Genomic DNA, 21,450 nt, shown 5'->3' with positions numbered 1-21,450 from the left:
ATCACTGATAAAACTAGATGGCAATTTGCCACAGCCTGGCTCCAGGTTTCATTGAAGTGACAGAAGGTAATAGTGGTTTTTCAGTAGCTTTTGAGCAGTGTTCTAGCACTAGAATATCGTGTGCTACTCAAGACTCAAAAAAGCATAAATACTAACAATGAGTTTCATTAAAAATTCCACTTTTTTACTTTGAGCAAATGCAGTATATTTTTCTCTAAAATCATCATATTTTTTATGCTAAAAATATCTATTTGCAACTTAACCTTTCCTAGCTCAGAACTCAGGCTGAAATGACAATGGGAATAGCAGGAGAGAATATCCCTTGATACATTAACATTTTCCCATAGCATCCTGACTGTAACATCTCTAAAATCTGTTGTTGGGAATGATATATGAACTATATGTAAAATGTGCTATATGAGATATGCTATATGGGCTAAATTCACATTAGAGGAGAGGTGAAGCAGGCAAAGTTGCATACTAAGTGTAATTATTTTTTGTGGTTTTTTTGTGAGGAGAGTCACTTTCAGGACAGGGGCCCTGAGCTTGACAAAGGCTTTCCATATAGCAGTATAGCTGTTAAAATTTATAAATAATTATGAAAATAGTTATTAAAAATGAGTACTGCAGCATATATCCCAAAACACTTCTAAAAATACACTTCTTGCTAGTCCAAAAGAGGGAAAATATCCCTGCACTGTAAAGAATTTTACTCTGCAACAGAAATAGCTGTCTTTGAAACAACCTTCAGAACTGTCGCATCTACTCCTGACAGTCAGGCTTGTAAGACTTTTATCTTGAATTGTTTGGCTGTCTTCTTCTTGACTGCTTTTACAATAATCTCTGTAGAAATATGCAGTGATTAGTGCATTGTGAATTTCCTGGGGATTGTGAGTCATTCCAGAAATGAGCTGTACATATGAGGGGTATTCAGTGCACCTAGATTTCAGCAAATGCCACTGGTCCCCAGATTAAGTTATCTTTATATACTCTCTGAGTAACTATGGGAAAGAGACCTATTCTACTGCAAAATGATGCAAAGTTTTGGGTGAGCTGGATTATTCTCTTAGGAGTTTGTCCTCCTGTATTGGCATTGAAATCAGTAACAGAGTACTAAACAGTTGCTCTATTTAACTGTTTGGAAAGGCCAGGGAGATAATTTCACAGAAGTTCACGTACAACAAAGGTGGTTGTCAATTTATTGACCCCTATTAAAAGCATGGAGTGCCATAAAGTTTCCTTTCGTGACTTTTCCTGATTGCACAGACTTGTGTCACCCATTTTCTGGGTGTTCACTCTGTTCCAGTCTCTCTGACTCATCCTGCCAGTGGAAAGCAGCTGACAGCAATCCTTGGAGCTCAGCTCTGCAGGACAGGCTGTAGGAGAGGGTGGGAGATCACCATGCTGGCTTGACAAAGTCAATATGAGGAGCAGTGCAAGATAGTACACACAGAGTCCAGTGCTGTCTTGGGCAAGGTCACCAGATGACATTTGAATGGGAGCAGTGGCTTAAATGGGGGGCTTTGGAATTCCAGTTCAATCTTTGATCCCTTCAGACCAGTTCTTCCTCTCCTGGAGCTCAGTGTGGGCTTTGTTGTACCAAGAAGTGTGTGCTTCTGCATTGAGGACACTCCTACATAGGATGGCTGTGCTGCAAACTTCTCTTAGGCTGTAGAAGCAGTAGGAAGTTCTGGGAGCAAAGGCCTTAGACTAAGCAGATCTTGTGCCATAGCTAAAACACATCTCTAAATCTGAATAATGTTCTTCTATATAACACAATGGACAACAGCAATGCCTGAATGAAGAATAGTTTACCTTCTGAGGAAAACAGGAGCAAGATGTTCCTCCTGCATTCAGAACTCCTCAGGAGAAATGCTCTGCAAGTGGTACTTTACTGTTGTGCCAGTCCACTTGCTCAGCAATCATTTCTCCTGAAGGTGGGACACTTCAGCAGCTTTTCATACCCATGGAGTTTCCCCTTTGTCATCTCGGTATGGCTCTGAGCACAGGGCCTGGACCTGACTCATGAGCTAATCCCAGAGAGTCCTTTCAGAGATCTCCTATTTGCTCAGTTAAGAACACATACGTCCCCCTAAAATTTGTGAGTGTACAGCAATTTCTTGAGGCTGTTGTGAAGGAATAATAATCTGCTTTGTTTACAGGTCATGGAAAAGCAGCACAAGCTTTGTCAAACAGATTGTGCAGAGCTGGGCACAGGCCACCTCTGAATCAAAAGCCCCATAGCTCTGCAGGGCAACTGTGCCCTCAGGAACATTGCATAAGCTGCAGGACAGCCCCCTGAGACTGCAGCCTGTAGTCTCAGTGCTGTCAATCATGTAAATACTGAGGGGAACCCAGGTTTATCTGCAAAGCATTGTGCAGATGCAGCTGGAGGCTTATCACTGAAGTGTTACACTTTCTAGAGTTAGGTACAGATTTTTAATAGATAGCAGACTGTAGTTTTAAGCAGATTTCACAAGATATATCTGTGAAGAAAAAAAGTTGATTTTAAGTGTGAATTAGTGCTGCTTTGTTCAGCCTCCAGAGAAATAGAATCACCAGCAATGACAGATCCTGTAGAAGTTTCTCTGTGTTGCTTCTTTGTCATTTTACTGCTGTTTGTAACTGCTGGGAGGTGTACAGCTGTTTCCACCTTCACCTTACAAAAACTTCATTATTTTTAGTTTCTTCTGTACACTCAGACTAAGGCCAGCCCTTTTACTGTCACTTCTTAGTCTGTAGATGACTCTCCAACCAGCTTAGGCAGAGAGTTCAGCAGGGCATCATGAGTCACACTTTCCTTTTCATGGTATTTTTGGAACTATCAGAAATCTTTTAAATACATTCTGACAATTTGAAGAAGAAAAGCTGTGGTTGCCTCATTTTGATTTAACTGAATCTTGAAAGATAAGGTGGGGGGAGGGGAGCATTGATGTGAAAGAGAATGCACAGAAACAATGCTGCTTTGACTCATTTTCTTGTCCTTAGTGCATTGAAGTTTCTGGCCTTTAGCTGCCTGAATTGCTTGTCGGGCATGCTTGTAAAATCCAATGCCTCCAATATATTTTTGAGCAGAACAGAGATGCATGGTTATTTCAGTTCACAATGTCTATGTGCATGATCTTAATGAAATTTCAGCACTGATGTCAACAGCAATGATGTGGGGTTTTTTTAAGTGGTTGAAGTGAAGCAGTATAACTGCCCTTGAGGGGTCTGTGCCCTTTGACAGCAAAGTGGAAAAATATTGTGTTCTGCAAATCTGCCACTCTTATGTACTCTGGAGAATGGAGAATATAATCTAGCCCAACAAGCGCTAGTGTTCTTATAATGTCAGCTGGGGAGAATTACAGGAGGATCGATTTTATGTAATTAAACTTCCCTGGCATACACAGAGATCTGTTTTCTTAAAAGAAAAAAAAAAAAAAAAAAACAGAAAAAGAAAAATGTCCATGACTGGAGCATTCTCCTCCCTTCCTGCACAGCAATTGTTAGTTTCTTACATTAAATGAAAAATGGTAATTGAAACTAATCCTGGGAAATACCACTCTCTCACTGATCTGCAGTAACATTTAAGGATCTAACATATTAAAAAAAAAAATGTGTTCAATGTGTAACAGTGCCACCAGAAATGGAAGGCAAAGCTTGACAGATATTTTGTTTCGAGTCTTTCTTCAGCAACGGGAAAAATAGAACAGTAGATCTTGCAGAGCTTGACATAGTCCTGCAATTCCCACATCTTTCCCTTGTGTGCATATTGATAGCTCTGTCTCAAAGTCACACTGATATTAGAGGCATCTTCTGGACACAAAATGACCTTCGTGCAGGTGCAAAGGAGAAATTGTTTCAGCTGCTCAAATTTAACTTTTTTCAAATTAAACTTTTAAAAAGGGGTATAAATAGGAGTGTGAATTATAGAGGGGTTGGATTTCTATTGAGAGGGTAGGATATTGTCTATACCTCTGACTTTGGATTCAGAAACGTCCTTTAGCTACTAAATGCAAATCAAACAGCAGCAGATTATGCAAGGCTGAGGAGTTAATTTAAATCTTTGCATTACCACCTCCTCTTTAATACTACCTGGGGTACCTGCTACAAAAAGTGGTCTCATACTGTTGTTGCAAGGACACTACTATCAGGATAGCTCTCATGTTAAAACTGGATTCCAAAGGGAAAGGAAGAATAGGTCAAACCTAGGATAATGTAGATCCTGTCAATCCTTTGTTTCCTTTTGCTTCCTGGTCACTTAGCCTCCTCACTGGATACTGCGCTGTGGTGTTGGCACAGTAACTGAAACTATGGTGTAGCTCTTGCAAGGAAGTCTTATATGTTTGTGTCTTGATATTAAAGTTGCAGAGTTAGTCAGCTGCAGGTGTGAAGCTCCTGCCTTTGCATTATGGACAATTGAAAAACTCTAGTGGTAGCTGGCACCTGTATAAAGGAGGAAGAAACTGGCACCAGGATGAGGACAGGCCATTCTGTCATCCTCAGGGAATTATTGTTAGAGACAAGAGAAATTGAAAGAAGTGATAGATGAAGTGCACTCTGGTCTGGATTTCCATTATCCAGATTGTGAGGGCACTTACATTTTGGGAGGGCATCATTTGCCCATTTCTTCCAGTCCCTTTTCAGTCCTGACAGATAGTTATTGCACCAAGTTGGTGCCTGCTTGAGTTTCTGCATCTACATCCCTCATCAGTGCACAGCCAGCATGACCTGAAGCAGCACTCATGAACTAGGTGATGTTCATGGAACAGGTACAGCCCATTAAATATGCAGTAAATATGTGGGTGTTCAGCTTTCCCCATCAGTGTGATGTTCACTCACTCTACACTTTCCATCTTGGTGAGACTACACTCTTTCTTCTGTCATCTGTTCACTGTACATCAAAATTCTTGCCTGTGTAGAAAACACCTGTCTGCTTTTATCTATGCCATATGTCCAAATACCAAAATTAAATAAAGAATTTACCTGGTCTTGTCTGGGATCAAGGTAAAGAGTGAGTGCTTCACAGAGCAGTTTCCTGGCTGTCTGAGTTTACCAAGGTAAATGTTTCTTGTGTTTGAGAGCTGCCTGCCCACCAGTGGCATCAAAGGGAGTGAGGTCATATCAGGAGATCAGATTTAATTAATAGTTTTCCTGTGCTTGTGCCTTCTTACATATCTGAGCTTGATTTAGTTTGTGAACTCTGCTGTTACTTATCCAGTTCCCCTTTCCCTTATTTTCCCTCATCTCATAACACAAGTATAACTAATATGAATTGTAAACCTTGCATTCTCTGCTGTGTTTGCTCTATTTAGCAATGCCTTTACTCTTGGATAAAGAGTGATCCAAGTCTCTGGGAATTTTCTTGCTAATTAAAATAAGGCTGCATAAAGTTGGGTTTATGGTTTGATTGAAGGAGAAAAGAAATCTAAGACAAATTTAAAGTTAAACTTGAAGTTTAACCCTGGTAAGAAAGATATTTGAAATTTTGTTTCCTTCTCATGTATAACTTTTTCTCCTAGCAAGTCCAAGAAAATTTGGTCAAGATGTATTTCACTTACCCCAGTGGTTCTGTTTCTGTAGCACTTTGCTCTGTGAGGTCATCTCAGCCAGACTTTAGAGTACTGTCATTACTAAGCTAGAAATGTTTTTGTCCTGAGTGCTTTGTCTGCATCATCTTTGCTGTACTATTTCATCATACACCCCTGGTTTTGTCCTATACATAACTGTTAGCAGGATCTTTTTGCATGTTGGTGCCAGAGTTTCACTCTTGCATGCTTTATAAATGTGTTCTTTTTTCTTTACTTGCATTGCCAAGCTCCTGTCTTACAGCTGATGTAGGGGTGTGATCTAAGCAGGGATCTATAGAGTGACAAAGTTCTTCATGGTAGCAGTTCTGGGATCAGATCACAGCTTTTGAACTGTCAGGTACACGTGTGCTGTACCAAGAAGTTGACTTCTGTATTGCTTTTCAAACATTTGTGTGTTTAAATTCAGAACAATGGAAAGCTAGAATGTTTTGGCCTTCAAGATGGTTGCAGATGCAAGATCTGCTCTGTGTTTCCTTTCGTCAGGAGATTATATCTCTTTGTTTTCTAGATTTGAACGTATTCACACAAAGAAAGGGAACTACAGTAAGTCACTAGTTTCAAACCAAGAAGAAGTAGATGATTTAGCAACTTTGGAAGTACTGGATGAGGTAAGAACCTCTTTTTTTCATGTTTTCCTGAAGAGAAGTAATCACATATTAAATCACAGTGGTGTGCTGTTGATTTTCAAATTCAACTGTATTGTCACACTTCAGTTGTGTAATTGTACAATGACATTTCACCACTTTATCCCAAATATTTTAGACAAGATTAACTGTGTCAGAAAGGTTCCAACTCAAAGCCAAAACAATCTCTGGAGTTACAGCATCGACCAAACAGTATTATAACACCATTGACTAAACAGGATTTATATCATTGGATTTTATTACAGCTAAGTATCCAGTTTGCAATGGTGTGTTAACCTGAAATTGGTCTAGGTCCAAGACCTTCCATCCCTGTTGCTTGAGCACTGAGAGTTGTCTTAAACTAGCTCACTATACTCTCCCATACTAGGTTCTCACTGACTTATTTTGATGGGGAAATGCATGAGGGTGAATTTATGTCAGCTGAGCCTGTCATCTGTCAATGCCTTCTTGTGAACTTTTGACCAAATTACCGATACAAATGCTACTGGTTTGTCAAAGTTCAAAAGTTAGTCCACTGTGTGCAGGGAAACATGGCATAAGGGAGGGAGGAGATCTGCTCTGTTTATGCTTTAAGCTTCAAAACCAGAAAGAAGAATCAGGCTGCAGCACATTATCTACAGGTCTTGGAGGCCATCAAGGAGGCCATCATGAAGAACTGTCATTCTTCATCTACTGGGCTCTGCATAGACTATAATTCACATTCTCTTATCTGTAAAACTTCTCTGGTATATTGTAACTTTGTCAGTCCAGAATATTCATTGTGGCACTTGGGCTGGTAAACTGTATCCTGCTGACAGCTCACAGAACATATTCCATCTATTCAAGAGCTTTTTTTATAGTAGCTTGTTGTTAACTGCAATTGAACTAACACAAAATTCATCTACTGTACAAAGTTCAGGTTTAAGCGTTTTTTAGTATTGGGAAGAGTAAGACTGTTGTAGGGTTTTTTTTTTTTTAATCTTTTAACATGATACATATAAACAATCCAAGCTAAAGAGATTTTATTACACAATAAAAACCCCAGACTGACTGGAATATATCCCATTTCCTCAGAGATGGAGCATTCTCATGGAAGTCCTCAGGAAGCTTCTGTCTAAATGCATTGTTTGACTGTGTGATGTTACTAAATCAAATCCAATTTAAAACCACTTTCACATATGAATGGCAGCTTCTCAGAACTGTATTCTTTCTTCCACTCAAATTTTTCTTCCAGTTTAGATAGCCCCATCATCAGAGCAAGACAAGAGACCTTCTTTCTATTGATGCAAGAAATAATTTCAGAAAGGGCAGAAGTTCCCCTAAAATAATTCTGTAACATGAATCTGGTTCTGGCAAAAAGGAAAGAGAGCATTCAAAACCAAAAAGTTTATCAAGGGAATGAAAAACCAAGATTTTCTCCTTATGTTTTCTCATGAAGGAAATATAGCCTCTGCAGCTGTTGAGAATTTGTCTTGTAAGTGTATTAAACAGGACACAGTGTACAACACTGTGAATAGATAGATGAAGAAGGAAAGCAATTCCTTCTGTAGACCTCTGCTGCCAGTTCATTGTTCTGTTCCAGTGGGTATGCAGCCTAAATGTTTTCACATGTACCCCAGATTAGTCTCAAGGCTGGTCTGAATTTCTTCATTCAGCTCTGTGGCCTCTTTTGATTGGAAACCTAACCAGGCACTTTATATACTCAGCTGTGTATTCAGAAGAAGCTGAGGGAAATTACATCAAGAAATTTGAATGCCACTAATGGGCCCTTCTTTTTCCTTGGTTCAGGGGAACTGGCTCTGCAACAGCAAAGAACAATCACAGCAGAGACTGCTTGTTAATAGGGAAAGATGCCTCATTGTTTACATTAATGGGAACAAAACAGTTGAACATCTGTGTTGTATCATAACTGAGAGTAATGTTAGAGCAGCTGTAATGGCAGTTATGGACTCAATCAAACAGCTCTTGCTTGATAAGTTACATGAAAATTTAGTAGTAGAAATGTAGACAAGACTGTCTCATGGAAACATCTGATGAACTGAGTGAAAGCAGTACTTAACTCCTTTTTCTACAGCCATTTGAGGATCTGTAAGTATGTACTGTTCAAAGTAAGACAAAATATTAGAAATGCCAGTGTGTTTGAAAATATTACTCACTTTTGATGACGATCCATTGTACTCCTGAATATAAGCACCTTCCCTCCCCATCCTCACCCATTGAAACAATATAAATATTTTATATATTTTCCTAACATTCTTTTTCCCCCCATGTGATTTATGGTTCCTGTTCCCTCTCCATCAGAATACAGTAACGGAACAGTTGCAGAAGGGTTATGCCAAGGACCAGATCTACACATACGTTGGGGACATTCTCATCGCTGTCAATCCATTTCGGAACATAGATATTTATTCTTCACAGGTGTGAAAATTTTGGTTTTGCTATTTTAAACTAGCACCAAATTCCACTAAAATATAAATATTTGTGTTAAGTATAAAGTAAGACCATTCTTGAGGTTTATTTTAACTTACTCTGGAAAAACAGAATTACCAGTAGAGATGTTCTTTCAAGTGCACATTGACACAAATTCTTAACACTTGCTGAATTTCAGCACAGAAATCAGAAACTCCAAAATAATTAATTTCTAGTGTCTTTATGTCTGCAGTGTAGATCATACACAAAGCAATCCTGTAAAATGTTAACTTCTTTGAATCTGTCTCCTTATTATACAAAAGGGAATTTGTCTCCCTGTTATACAAAAGGGGAACGATATTAAAGTTAGATCATACAATAATTTGTGGTTATTAGTTGTCAGATACTGCAGGTACAGAAAAGATCTCAAGTTTTAACATCAATACCATGCGGAGATACTAATAGGAAGGGAAGCACAAATAAATTTAAATAAGTTGGAACTATGATGTCTGACAACAGCAAATTTTCTTCTAATAAATTGAGTTTCATAATGTAATCAGGGCTAAAATTATAGAAAATTGCACTTCATTTTTTAGCAGTTCTTATAGTCCTAAATACATACAGATTCGTGGTATGGTGAGTGCAGTAACAGCTCCCTCAGAAAACATCACTGCTGGAAACCTCAGCATGCTGTACACTAATCTAAAAATAAAACCAAACTTAAAAAAAAAAAAAAAAGTTTTTAAAGGATGGTGATAATGTTTGTATTTTTCTTACGCTTAGCATTCCAAACTGTATATTGGAGCCAAACGGACTGCTAACCCTCCTCACATTTTTGCTGTTGCCGACATAGGCTATCAGTCCATGGTGACATACAACTCTGATCAGGTATGGTTGAGGTATCTAATTACATCCTCTGCCAGGCTGAGACGTATGTGATGAGCTCAGTCTTGCTCTGTTCTCTGCAGTGTATTGTTATTTCTGGAGAAAGTGGAGCTGGCAAGACGCAAAGTGCCCATCTGCTGGTTCAGCAGCTCACTGTCCTTGGCAAGGTAAGTGGCAGAGGGGATGTCTCTGTAAGGATTTAAGGCTTTGCTATCCTGGGTCTAAAGGGCTGAACCTATGGACAGGGCATTGCTTGTGGGGTGAGACTGTTACACATTTTCCAAAGAACATTAGAGCATGATGCTGATCTGTCTGCTCGTTCCTCCCTTGTACGGTCACTTGGAAATATGCTGGGGTTTCCACAATGAAAAGTACCCACTGCAATGAGGGCTGTGACTTAGTCAGATCCCTGTTTAATTGAGTACCTTCAAGTCACCCAAGCAGTACTAAATAAAATCCTCCTCTAGCTTATCATTCTTCCACAGCCAGATTGCTGTCAGTGGGACACAGTCATTCTGGGAAGTGGGCGCCATAACTGTCTGAGTGAAATGCCATTTTTAGCATGCCTGAGGTGAGATGAAAGCAAGCTAATGGATTGGGTGCAGTGGAGCAGTACCCAGATGCTAACAAGGATCCTAAAAGCAGATTGGCCGTCTCAGAGCCACAAAAACACAGAAACTGTAGAAATTAATTTATAGTGTTATTTCTTCCAGACAGCCTTAATATATATATATGCCTTTTTCTGCATGTAATTTCCATGGGAATAGCTGTCCTGATTATGTCACACTTCACAATACCAATGAGAAGATTAAAGGAACACCTAAAAATGCATGAATTTGAGTAATCACTGATAATTTGAAGCAATTATCTTTTTCATATCCAGGCTAATAACAGGACTCTGCAGGAGAAAATTCTCCAGGTGAACAACCTTGTAGAAGCATTTGGGAATGCAGGCACTATCATCAATGATAATTCAAGCAGATTTGGAAAATATTTGGAAATGAAATTCACTTGTGGTGGCACTGTAGTAGGAGCTCAGATTTCAGAGTACCTCCTTGAAAAATCCAGAGTTGTCCACCAGGCAGTGTAAGTATGAGAATTGTATTTGACCTGATTTGGGGGTTGCAGAGTAGGCCTATGACGCAGGAAATCATCTTGGTTCAAAACACTAAGATGAATGAGCTACCTGGATGTTTTTCCTTAAAAGTTTTACATTAATAGCTTATGAATCTGTAAGCTAGCTGAAAACTACTCCAGATTTTTTTCTCGTTGCTTCCTGGGTTATTTAAACAAATCTTATAAAAATGCCCATGTGATATATAAAATAAGAACGTGCAAATAATTAAAAACTTACTAATAGTTCAGGTATACATTTCATTGTGGGATTTTGGAGTATTGCGTTAAATGTGTCACTTGGATTTACTTCCTCTAAATTTCCCATAGTATTGTAGCTTATTTCTTTGTTTGGTCATTTTCCATTTTGGAACATCTAGTAAGATTTGTTTATAGGGGATTATGGGTCAAATATCCCTGCCAAGAAGGGCTTGGGGGTGCTAGTGGATGAGAGGCTGACATGACCCAGCCATGTGCCCTCCCAGCCCAGAGAGCCAAATGTGCACTGGGCTGCATCTCAAGCAGTGTGGGCAGCTGGTCGGGGGGGGGGAATTCTGCCCCTCTACTCTGCTCTGGTGAGACCCCACCTGCAGTGCTGCAGCCAGCTCTGGGGTCCCCACTACAGGAAATATGTGGACCCATTGGAGAAATTCCATAGAAGGCCACCAAGATTATTAGATGGATGGAGCACCTCTGGTACAAGGAATGGCTGAGAAAATTTGGATTGTTCAGCCTGGAGAAGAGAAGGCTTTGGGGTGACCAAACAGCCACCTTCCACCTGAAGGGAGCCTGCAAGAAAGATTGAGACTTTTTTGCAAGAACATGTAGTGATGGGTTAAGGGGCAATAGATTTAAACTGAGAGAGAGTAGGTTTAGATTAGATTTTAGAAAGAAATTCTTTAGTGTGAGGGTGGTGAGGCACTGAAACAAGTTGCCTAGGGAAGCTGAGGATGCCTCGTCCCTGGAAGTGTTCAAAGCCAGGCTGGATGGGTCTCTGAGCAACCCGGTCTAGTGAAACTTGTCCCTGCCCATGACAGGGGAGTTGAAACTAGATGATCCTTGAGGTCCTTCCCAACCCAAGCCATTTGATGTTTCTAGGATCTAATGGTGCCCCTGAGACATAGACCTAAGCTCATGCACAAAGCAGGGGTTTGAACACAATTCCTTTTTACCATTCAGTAGTGACTGACTTGGGCATCTCAGGGCTCAGTCATGGTTGCAAATTTTCACCTAGCTCTTTCTCATAAGGAGCACTAGGGAGCACTCATAAGGAGAACTTTCCCTAGCTTCTAGGGAAAGCATGCCAAGTCATAAGGCCCTTTTGCTGAATGTCTGCTTCTAGGTTCAGGGCTAAAAGACACAATAGACCTACTGCATTCAGTGAACCAAGAGTGTATACCTCTCCCACAGTCAGAAGGTTTTTTAAAATAACTGGAGTCAAGCAACCCTTTCAGTGTGCGTGGGTGAGGAACGTGCAAGATCTCACACAGGATCTACCAGTTGCATCAAGGGCAGAGCAGCACTGAGCTGCTTTAGCACTGAGCAGCCACCCTGGCAGTGTCAGGACAAACACAGAATGGCATGAAAAGGGTGTTCACAGCAAGTGTGTAATAAAGCTTCTTTCAGAGTCCTCTGTCACTTTGTGTGAGTCTTGCCTATTATTAAAATAACATTAGTAATAGTATGTGTGTCATTAATAAATGTAGCATGGTTATATTACTAAATCAGTTTGTTGTTTCTGTTGTTTCAGAGGAGAGAAAAATTTCCATATTTTTTATTATATTTATGCTGGTCTCGCAGAAAAGAAAAAGCTGGCACATTATAAACTGCCAGAATATAGACCTCCCAGGTAATGCAGTTTATTTTTGCATAAATTGATTACTAAGAAACACAGTGTTGAATTCTCAGCCTCGTTTGCATTCTAACTCTGTATCCATCAACTCTTTCAGATATCTGCAAAATGATCATTTCAGAATAGTGCAAGATTTCATGAACAATAGCTTTTATAAGTCTCAGTTTGAATTAATAGAACAGTGCTTCAAAGTCATAGGTTTTACACTGGAGGTGAGTGCTGATAATCCTTTTCCTTTGTGAACTTCACCAGCTACCTTAATCAGGAAGAACTTATATAAAGCATTCAAATCTCCCTTATTCCTTTAGCATATTTTGTTTGTGTTTTAGGATCTTGGATGGTCAACTTACTGTTATATAGTAACATTTAAATTTTTAAAGTTTCAAGGCATTGGTAAACCAATAAAATTATATTAGCCAACAAGGCTTTGAAATCAGTGAACACAGAACAGCTGAGTAATTTGTGGGGGGGGGGGGAGAGATTTTAACAAATTTAATGCATAGAAAATTATGTTTTAACTGTTTATTAGCCAATAATTTTAGGCCTGTGAATATGAGCCTCATCTCAGTTTTAAGAGGAAGTCCATGGTGAAAGTTCTAAAAATTCATTGAGCTAATCTGGGTATTGATGAACTCAGTATATTTTCACAACTCTGGGGATAAAGTTGAATGAAGTTCTTAAATCCCTTTGGAGATGAATCTCATCACTAAACAGTAACTGAACCCATTTTTCTTTATGATCTCATATCATTGCTCAGCTAGTTGTTAAACCCCTCTCCTCAGTCTGTCTTTGGTAGAATTGAAATTAAAAAAGGACTGGATTTATAAAGGAAAGAAATCCCATCCTGTGACCTAGTTTTTCCCCATGAGAAGTGGTGCATCACAGGTGTCATTTATCTCTTACTTTATTTATAAACAATATAAATAGTAAAGGTATGATCCATACAGTATCCGTGAAATATAGCACTAGTGCTTCAGAATGGACATATGTTTTCATTTCTCTGACAAAACTGTATGTGGTAAGAAGCTTTTCACAGAAAATTGCTCACTTCAGTTGACACTTTCTGGCTTCCCTCAATGTAAATATTTGAAATAGCCAGCAGAACAGATGTATTCACCTATTTTGTTCTTCCAGGGTCACTTTGCATTAGGTTGTAGTAGCAAAGGTGTTCACAGTCTCTTTCTCCTCTACATGTTATTCACAGCTGCGTTTAGTAATATCACACCTGTAGTATCACATCCTTTCACTTGTGCTTTCACCTTTCCAGAAGCAGCATGAAAGGACATTCATGTTTCAGCACTGATAGCAGTTTTGTCACAGCACCAGAGACCTTGATAAATCCTAATTTAAAGCATGAAAAGCAGCAAGTCTGTTTTTGTTTCCAATTCTTTTGTTCACTTGGATGGGTGGAAACAATAATCTCGATCATCCAAAAGAGGCCTTCCATGTACATTGAAGACGCAGTTAGAACCAGGTCACTGGCTGCATTGTGCAGTTCTAGCATGGATCTTCACTTGATTAACTCAGCAAGCCACTGGGAGCTGAATCTGTGAAGAATTATCTACCTGTAGAACCCTGCAGTTTCAGAAGCAGGCTGAGTGCCATAGGCAATCTGCTTGTGGCTACTTGTGACCCCCAGCCATGTCAGCATGCCTTGCATCCTCCTCAGGGTGAATTAACCTGTCTGAGGCTGTGCTTGCAGGAGTGAAGGAAGAGTCTTCTTCCCCCACTGATGTTATGATATCGGATACATGTGCAAAGACTTTTTTTTTTTCAGTGAAAAAAATATCCCATAAGACATTGAATTCCTTTCCCAAGTTCACTTTTTAGTAATGCAGCCTTAAGCTTTGAGATTCGTCCCAGTGCACAGAGGAATTTCTATATAAGCACATTCAGTGTTTTATTAGCAGAAAACCATGGACATAATAAAATCTTCGGTTAAAACTGAAACCTAAACAAAGCTTTATTTCTTTGAAATTTGCTTTTAACTGACTGACAGGCTTTAAAAGTAACTACTGTCAGTACTCCCTGTCTTAAAATCACAGTTTTATTTCAGGCTGCACAGCAAAATTAGTAAGAAAGGATTGCCTGAGGGAAACAATAATTATGTTGTATGAAACAGATCAAGCCAGATTTCAAACACACTGGAAAAGGGCAGGAAAATGTCAGCAGCTATACATATTGTACAGCATGATGTCAGAAGTTAAGCTATCTATTTCTTTGCATTTCAACTGTGTCCCTAAGCTTAAAATGAAAATGAGTACTTAATCCTAAGTAAACTGTGTGCCAATTATCTTCAGCATAATTTTTTAGAGTGAGCTTACCCCGTTTGTCTTGCTGTCACTGGAATCACTATTTATTAACTGCTAGATTAACTTCTGAAAGTGTTGAAAACAAGCTCAAGTATTCTAGAGCAATTAGAGATTTTATCTGAGTAAATGATGCCTGACATGGTACCAGCAAACTATTGAATAATAAGGATAAAATGCTGTGCAATTATAAAAAGTTCTTAGTTATAAAATACCAATCAGATTTTCAAAACTGCTTCTTATAAAACTGCTACAAAAGTTTTCAACCTGCTATTTAAAAAACATACTATTACTTTATGCCTCAAAAGACACATTGTCACAGACTGTTAGTATGCTTTACAGGTACACCTAGATTTTTCTGAGTAAAAACCACTCAGATCATCAGGTATAATGATGAACATTCACTATTCAGATGAAAATTTGCAGTTAAAATCTAAGTCCAACCTGCAACGGAAGCATTATTTTACTAATTCCAAATATTATTTGAAATGTATGTATTTGTGTATAGGTACTGAATTTACTGTATATATCAGTTCACTGTCCAGAGTAATAACAGCCTTTTTCATGACAGAGTCCCTTTTCATCACAGAATTAACACAGAATTAACTAGGTTGAAAAGACCTTTGAGACTTTTTGGAGCAAAAGGAGAACAGCAGTGACTTGTATGAGTGGGTTATAACTGAGAGGGGTATTTACACCTCACAACTTGGGTACTTCTCCCATAGTCACCTTCCAAAATCTGTCTCTGAGCTATGCCTGTGACATTCCTTCCCAGGTGCATCCCTGCTGTGTATTCAGGCAGATGAACTGCAAGAGGCCCTCACCTCTCACTGTGTAGTGACTCGTGGAGAAACAATTATTCGTCCCAACACTGTGGAAAAAGCCACTGATGTCAGAGATGCCATGGCCAAAGCACTGTACGGGCGCCTCTTCAGCTGGATAGTCAATCGCATCAACACTTTACTCAAACCTGACAAACATTTAAGGTAAAAGGAGATTTTGTAGAATAAAGAGATATTCTTTCTGTGGTAATAATATTGTCTTTCACTAGAGCATTTAGTGTAATTGAGTTCTTTTCCTCTGCTGCTTTTTCGTTTATGACCCCACCATGTCGAAAAGGGTTTGTCCCGTTCATAGGATATAGTGAAAATACAGTAGATATGGTTGGCAAAAGCATCTGCTGTTTTCCTGTTGATCTTTACTCATTTAACCCTTTTTTTTTCTTTTGTATTTTTAACTCTTTTTACTTTTTTCCCTTTTTATTTTGTATGTTTTTCAGAGTAAAATTTTGATATTTGTCATGTTGATTACATAGGTCAAATTCTGCTCTTATTTACACTGATGCTGCTGTCTCTGTTGGTATAAGCATGGTTTCATATATGTGTGGGAATAGTTTTTAAACACGTTTACTGGTGGTATTGTCCACTTCACACTTACAAGGTGACATTTTAAACACCATATCAATACAAATAGCTTTGGTTTGCAGATCTGCATTTCCTGGATTTTTTCGTCTTAAACATCAGAGAAGAGCCAAGGTTGCAAGTTAAATTTGTCTAAACTTTTAAGTATTTGGCTATAGCAAAGCAACAATAAACAGAACTTAAATAAGTAAGTGATAGGGTAAAATCCATGGTACATGGGGCAGCTATTCTAACCTGTGTACCTCTCTCAGTTGTCTGTACAGAGCCCTTTTCAGACTCAATACTTACTTATTATGCTGGTGTAGAGGGAGAAAATTCAACCTGAAATGCTCACTATAAAAAAAAAAAACCCAAACAAATTTTGCTTGATTTTGTGGTAGTAAAATAATTTTTCTGTTTTTATGTAATTAGTTCTGAAAAAGAAATGGGGCAGATAAATTTTAGCAGTCTATTAATCAAAAATGTAATTTTGAGACAGATTAAATAGTCACCAAATTCAGATCTCTCCACAATGAAACACTTTCTTTTTTGAGATGGACTTCACAAAGAGGTTTAAGTGCTATTCATGAGTGTCTTGAGGCTGATTCTTAATTTCTGATCTCCTAAATCTTTATTTAAAAAATGGTTACAGATAGCCCCTCAAAGAAGTTTTATAGAAAAAATATTATTTATATTTTACTTGTCTACAAAGGTCACTAATGTCAGCCTCAGTTTGTTATAAAATTATATCCTCTTAATTTTTTGCTTCAGCAAATAAGTATTAGAGTTTCTTCCAGTTGCAGAAGTGATCACATATCTTGAGCATGCCCTACTTAAAATATCAAAGCAAAGTTTTTCCAGTGCTTCTCTGGAATTTAATTGGTAATTTAAATTCATACCACATCCCAGTGCATAAAGTAGTTATTTAGCTACATAAAAGGTCTAGCTAGTCATTCTTTTTACTTTACTCTTAAACTAAGCAATTTTAATTGTTATGAGTAAGTAATATGAACAAATAATACTTAATGACAACAGTCTTTAATTTCAGGATACTGGTGAGTAAAGCCTGTGTTATTCCAAGAGAAACAAAAAGAACTGCATGCTCTTTTTGTACTGTAGTCAGCTTTTTAGAATAATTACTTACAAATATTAGAGTAAAAATAAAATTGTACATCCCGTATTCACTTATCAGTTGACTTGGTTGTTGTGTATCTGGTCTGCATTGCAGTAATCTTTGAATTGATCTGCATTTGTGTATCTCAAACTAACAATTATTGTCATTTTAAGAGAGATCTAGTTCAGCAAAACTTATCCTGTCTAACTGGTGTACGGATTTGGCCCATGATTTCCTTTTGTGAAGTAGTAATGAATGTGGTTAATGAAAAATAAAGATACAACAATGAAAAGTATATTTCATCTTTGCAGTGAAAATGATGACGGCTTGAATATTGGAATTCTTGATATCTTTGGCTTTGAGAATTTCAAAAAAAATTCTTTTGAACAACTGTGTATCAACATTGCCAATGAGCAAATTCAGTTCTACTTCAATCAACATGTCTTTGCCTGGGAACAGGTATGTGTTGGTTATTTTGATGAAGCTTTAGTATTACTAAACACATAAAATATATAAAGCTTTCAATATTACTGAATGTATAAAACCTTGTCTCAAGAAACTACATTGTTCCTTCTCCATGATAGCTGGTAAATAGCAGATCATAAAAAATGTTTTTTAAGTATGTTTTCCTTGAAGCAGTACTTGCTATTTGCAAGTAAAATGCCAACACAAAATGCATTAAACTTGAAATTTACAGTAACTAAGCAACGTAACACTGTGCACTGTGATAATCTGATTGATGGAAATGCAATGTTGTTTTCTGGAGGAATAATGAGTATTGTAATGTATGATTCTGTAGTAAAAGAGTAAATGAGTGGTAACAAAATTTTGAAAGTGCAGGATTCATGTTAGTTTACTAATAAGCTTAAAGAACACTGAAATTCCATTATTAAAAACTGCAAATCTCACAATTATTTTTTTCGTCTTGAGAAACTAGATCATTTCAGCTAAATAATGATGGATTTAACCTAAATAATTTACTTTAAAGCAGAGAAAAGGAATAGCATTGTAAATATAAAAGTTTATGAATTTGAAGAGGAGAGGGAAGAAACCTCAAAAAAATTCATCTCAACTTTGTAAATAATTTCAGGAGAATTAAATTAATCATTATTCAATATTGTTATTTTAAGAAATAACATTTTTAGGGGAAAAAAAAATATCTTGGTGAAAATTTAAATATTTCAGAATTCTCCATGGCAGAACAATCAGAATTGAAACCATAGGTGAAATTATATTTTTGTTATTTTAATAAAATTATTTGGTTTATGATACATGTATGAAAATTCTCCTGAATTGTAATTTTAATTGTTAGTAGAAACAGAGTATTTTGTCAGTGTTAATCACTGTTTGTTTTAAGGTGAGACAGATACAAGTTTGCAATGTGTCCATGTATGCAGGTGTGTACATGCATGTGCAGGTGTGTACATGCATATAAATGCATGTGTCAGTCTAGAGGTGTATATACCTATGTGTAATATGACAATTTTTTTTTTTTTATGGCTCAGTGTTTTATCCTCTTCTCGATTATTTCAGGAAATGCTGTCTTTCAGTCTTGTATCTTGTAGTTGTTTTTATAGATTTATGTGCAAGATTACCGACACAATGTTTCCTTGGTTTTAATATCATCTAAAAGCCAGAGAAAATTTAACTAGATCTGCTGTAATTACTTGGGCATCTTCTTTCCAAAGTGCACAAGTTCACAAAAGAAGGGCACTTGGATATTGCTGTTTCTAACAGCTGGGAGATGGAAATAGCACAGACTGCAGCAACAATATTTATTCCTGTCAAAACCAGGCACTGACCATGCCCCATGGACTTGCATATGTCCACTTTGCTTAAATGCTAAGTTTAAGTCTTCCTTGCTCCAGACTTCTCCCTTTTCTCAGGGACCTGGAATTATCAGTCAAGACCAGTGCAAAGAAGGCATTGAATATCTCAGCCTTTTCCATGTCATCCACAAACTTGTTCAGCAGCAGGACCACATTCTCCCTAGTTGCCTTTTGTTGCTGAGAGACCAGCCTTGGTGTTCTTAGCCCTATTCCTGTACACCCAAACATTGTTTTAATGTTCCTTCTCTTTTTTTTTTTTTTTTTTAATTAGAGTCAAGTTTAGTGTAATCTGCCTTCATTTGTTTCTAGATATCCTGCTACAGAACTTTTTGGCCAGACCTATATTATTGCAGAGGTTTGTGGTGTCACCGTGTAGTAAGAACAGTTTTCTCCCTGCATGTGCTTTGCTGCACCATGGTCAGGGTGGTTTTTCTGTTACTGAGCACATGGGGGCAAAAATTAACTTCTTATTTTGACAATATATAGTTTGCCCATTTCTCCCTGTATAAAGTTAGTACAGCTACAGACTCTATAGAAGGGAAAAGTAATCTCTATTTACAGAATCTCTAAGTACATCAATTTTACCCATTTCCATTCATTCTCTCACAGATTTCATTGACTCACAGATACATAGAATACACCATGGTGTGTGTGGGTGGGTGTCTGTCTTCAAATGGTCTGGCCAAGAAAATTTCTGAGTGACATATAGAATAATGGACAGCAGCTGGCAAGTCTTCATCACGTCTGTTAAGTTCTTCTTGCTGAAATAGCTTTTGGACATATCTCTTACAGCCTTTAGCAATCATTATTTTCCTCAAACCCTTATTTACTTCAGCATCCATAACCTTTAGGCAAGGTCATTATCTGGCTTTACTTGTTTGGAACATACACATTTTTATGCCTACAGTCCATTTCCTTGGTGAGCTCATAAGAATGTTGTGTGTGATGTGCTATAACCTCACAGTCATGCTCCTGCTGCCAGGTTTAGAGGGTCTTCCACTCACTAACTCTCTGCATTGTGTTTTTATGAGTGAAGGCCTTCTGTTCTTGATGTAAGGGACTCTTTCCTCAGTTTTATTGTTATGAACAAATGTTCTTCATTCAAATCACAGGCTATCACACAGCTATTCTTTTAAGACTATTTTTTCTGGTGCTTATATTCACATTCCCATTCATATTTCATTTATACCAGTCCTAATATTTCTATTACAAGTGTCCACATCCAGCCTGTAATACCAACCAAGTGACTGTCTACCTCAATTTGCATCAAACCACTATATCAGATTATACCAAACTTCATTATACTACCTTGTAGCAGTCCCCAAAGATATTACTACAGGGGTGCATAAGGAGCTGTATAGATTAAGTTCATGCAAGTGTAAATTTGCCCCTTTCAGAGACGGGAAGTGAGAAATGTGTTATTCTGCATTACAACTCAGTGGCACAGAATGATTTGTGGTATGATTCACAGTCATTATAAGACATCACTTTTCATTTATTTATTACATGGTTGTCCCAGTTTTACATCACAAAAACAGCCTTTGAGAAAGCAGGTGGCTCCAGAATCTTTCCTGTTCACTTTCCTGTTCACTGTAAGGACTCTGCTGTGTTGACACCAGTAATGTACTTTAATTGTAAACAAAAATTAAAAATATCACTTATGTGAACAAACACTAGGATGACCTCTGCTCTTTGCTGATGTATCTGCCTGACTTTACAAATGACTTTATATGCAAGGGTTTGTGTCACAGACTCTAAAAGACAGAAGTTATGTTTACAAGAAGGCTGATGCCAGAAGTCACCAAGATCTTTGTTGACTTCCCTTAGCCCTGACTGTTGTGCTGCTGGAGCTGTCCTGTCACCGGGGACCCATGCTAGTGTCCCTTCACAGCCCTGTGCAGTGCCAGACAGACATGTCAGATTGCCCTGTGCTACCTCAGAAATCTGTAACACACCACATTGAACCCTGTAGATCTACCCAAGGAAGAAAGCCTGAAGAATTTAAGTTCTTTCATACTTCTCTCAAGAAACATAAAATGTACAAATACATTGTTTTTTCATTCCTCTCCCTATTTTGCCCTGTTCAATATCATATCACATGCAATTTGATGAAATTTGACAGATCTGAGCTGAGGCCTAATCAGTTGATTACACTTTAGTTTGTCATCAGCTCATGTTCACATAGTAGTAAGTAGTGATTATGTCATCAGAGAAGGTGAATCATATTTTGGCAACTTGACCAATGAAGCCAAATAGTAAATACACTCATGAGGCTGAATTGTACTTTCAGTGTTGCAGGTGACATTGTTTTTCATTGCCAGTAGTCTCTTTTCTGTTTCTGAA

The 21,450-nt window shown here is 38.0% G+C and overlaps 1 protein-coding gene across 1 annotated transcript in view; it reads left to right on the top strand.

The window, feature by feature from the left end:
* MYO3A (myosin IIIA) overlaps positions 1-21,450 on the top strand; it is a 103,278-nt gene that overhangs the window by 44,181 nt on the left and 37,647 nt on the right. Inside the window, exons 9-18 of the mRNA XM_041489108.1 lie at positions 6,082-6,181; positions 8,498-8,614; positions 9,389-9,493; positions 9,574-9,657; positions 10,374-10,576; positions 12,354-12,452; positions 12,553-12,667; positions 12,785-12,848; positions 15,540-15,750; positions 17,590-17,737. Coding sequence (XP_041345042.1) covers positions 6,082-6,181; positions 8,498-8,614; positions 9,389-9,493; positions 9,574-9,657; positions 10,374-10,576; positions 12,354-12,452; positions 12,553-12,667; positions 12,785-12,848; positions 15,540-15,750; positions 17,590-17,737 — 1,246 coding nt within the window. The remainder of the gene's footprint in view (positions 1-6,081; positions 6,182-8,497; positions 8,615-9,388; positions 9,494-9,573; positions 9,658-10,373; positions 10,577-12,353; positions 12,453-12,552; positions 12,668-12,784; positions 12,849-15,539; positions 15,751-17,589; positions 17,738-21,450) is intronic.

This window comes from Pyrgilauda ruficollis, unplaced genomic scaffold (assembly GCF_017590135.1).
Source record: "Pyrgilauda ruficollis isolate IOZ18807 unplaced genomic scaffold, ASM1759013v1 scaffold12, whole genome shotgun sequence".
Taxonomy (NCBI): Eukaryota; Metazoa; Chordata; class Aves; order Passeriformes; family Passeridae; genus Pyrgilauda; species Pyrgilauda ruficollis.
Note: the sequence above shows the minus strand (reverse complement) of the source record. Positions and strands in the feature narration are given on the sequence as shown.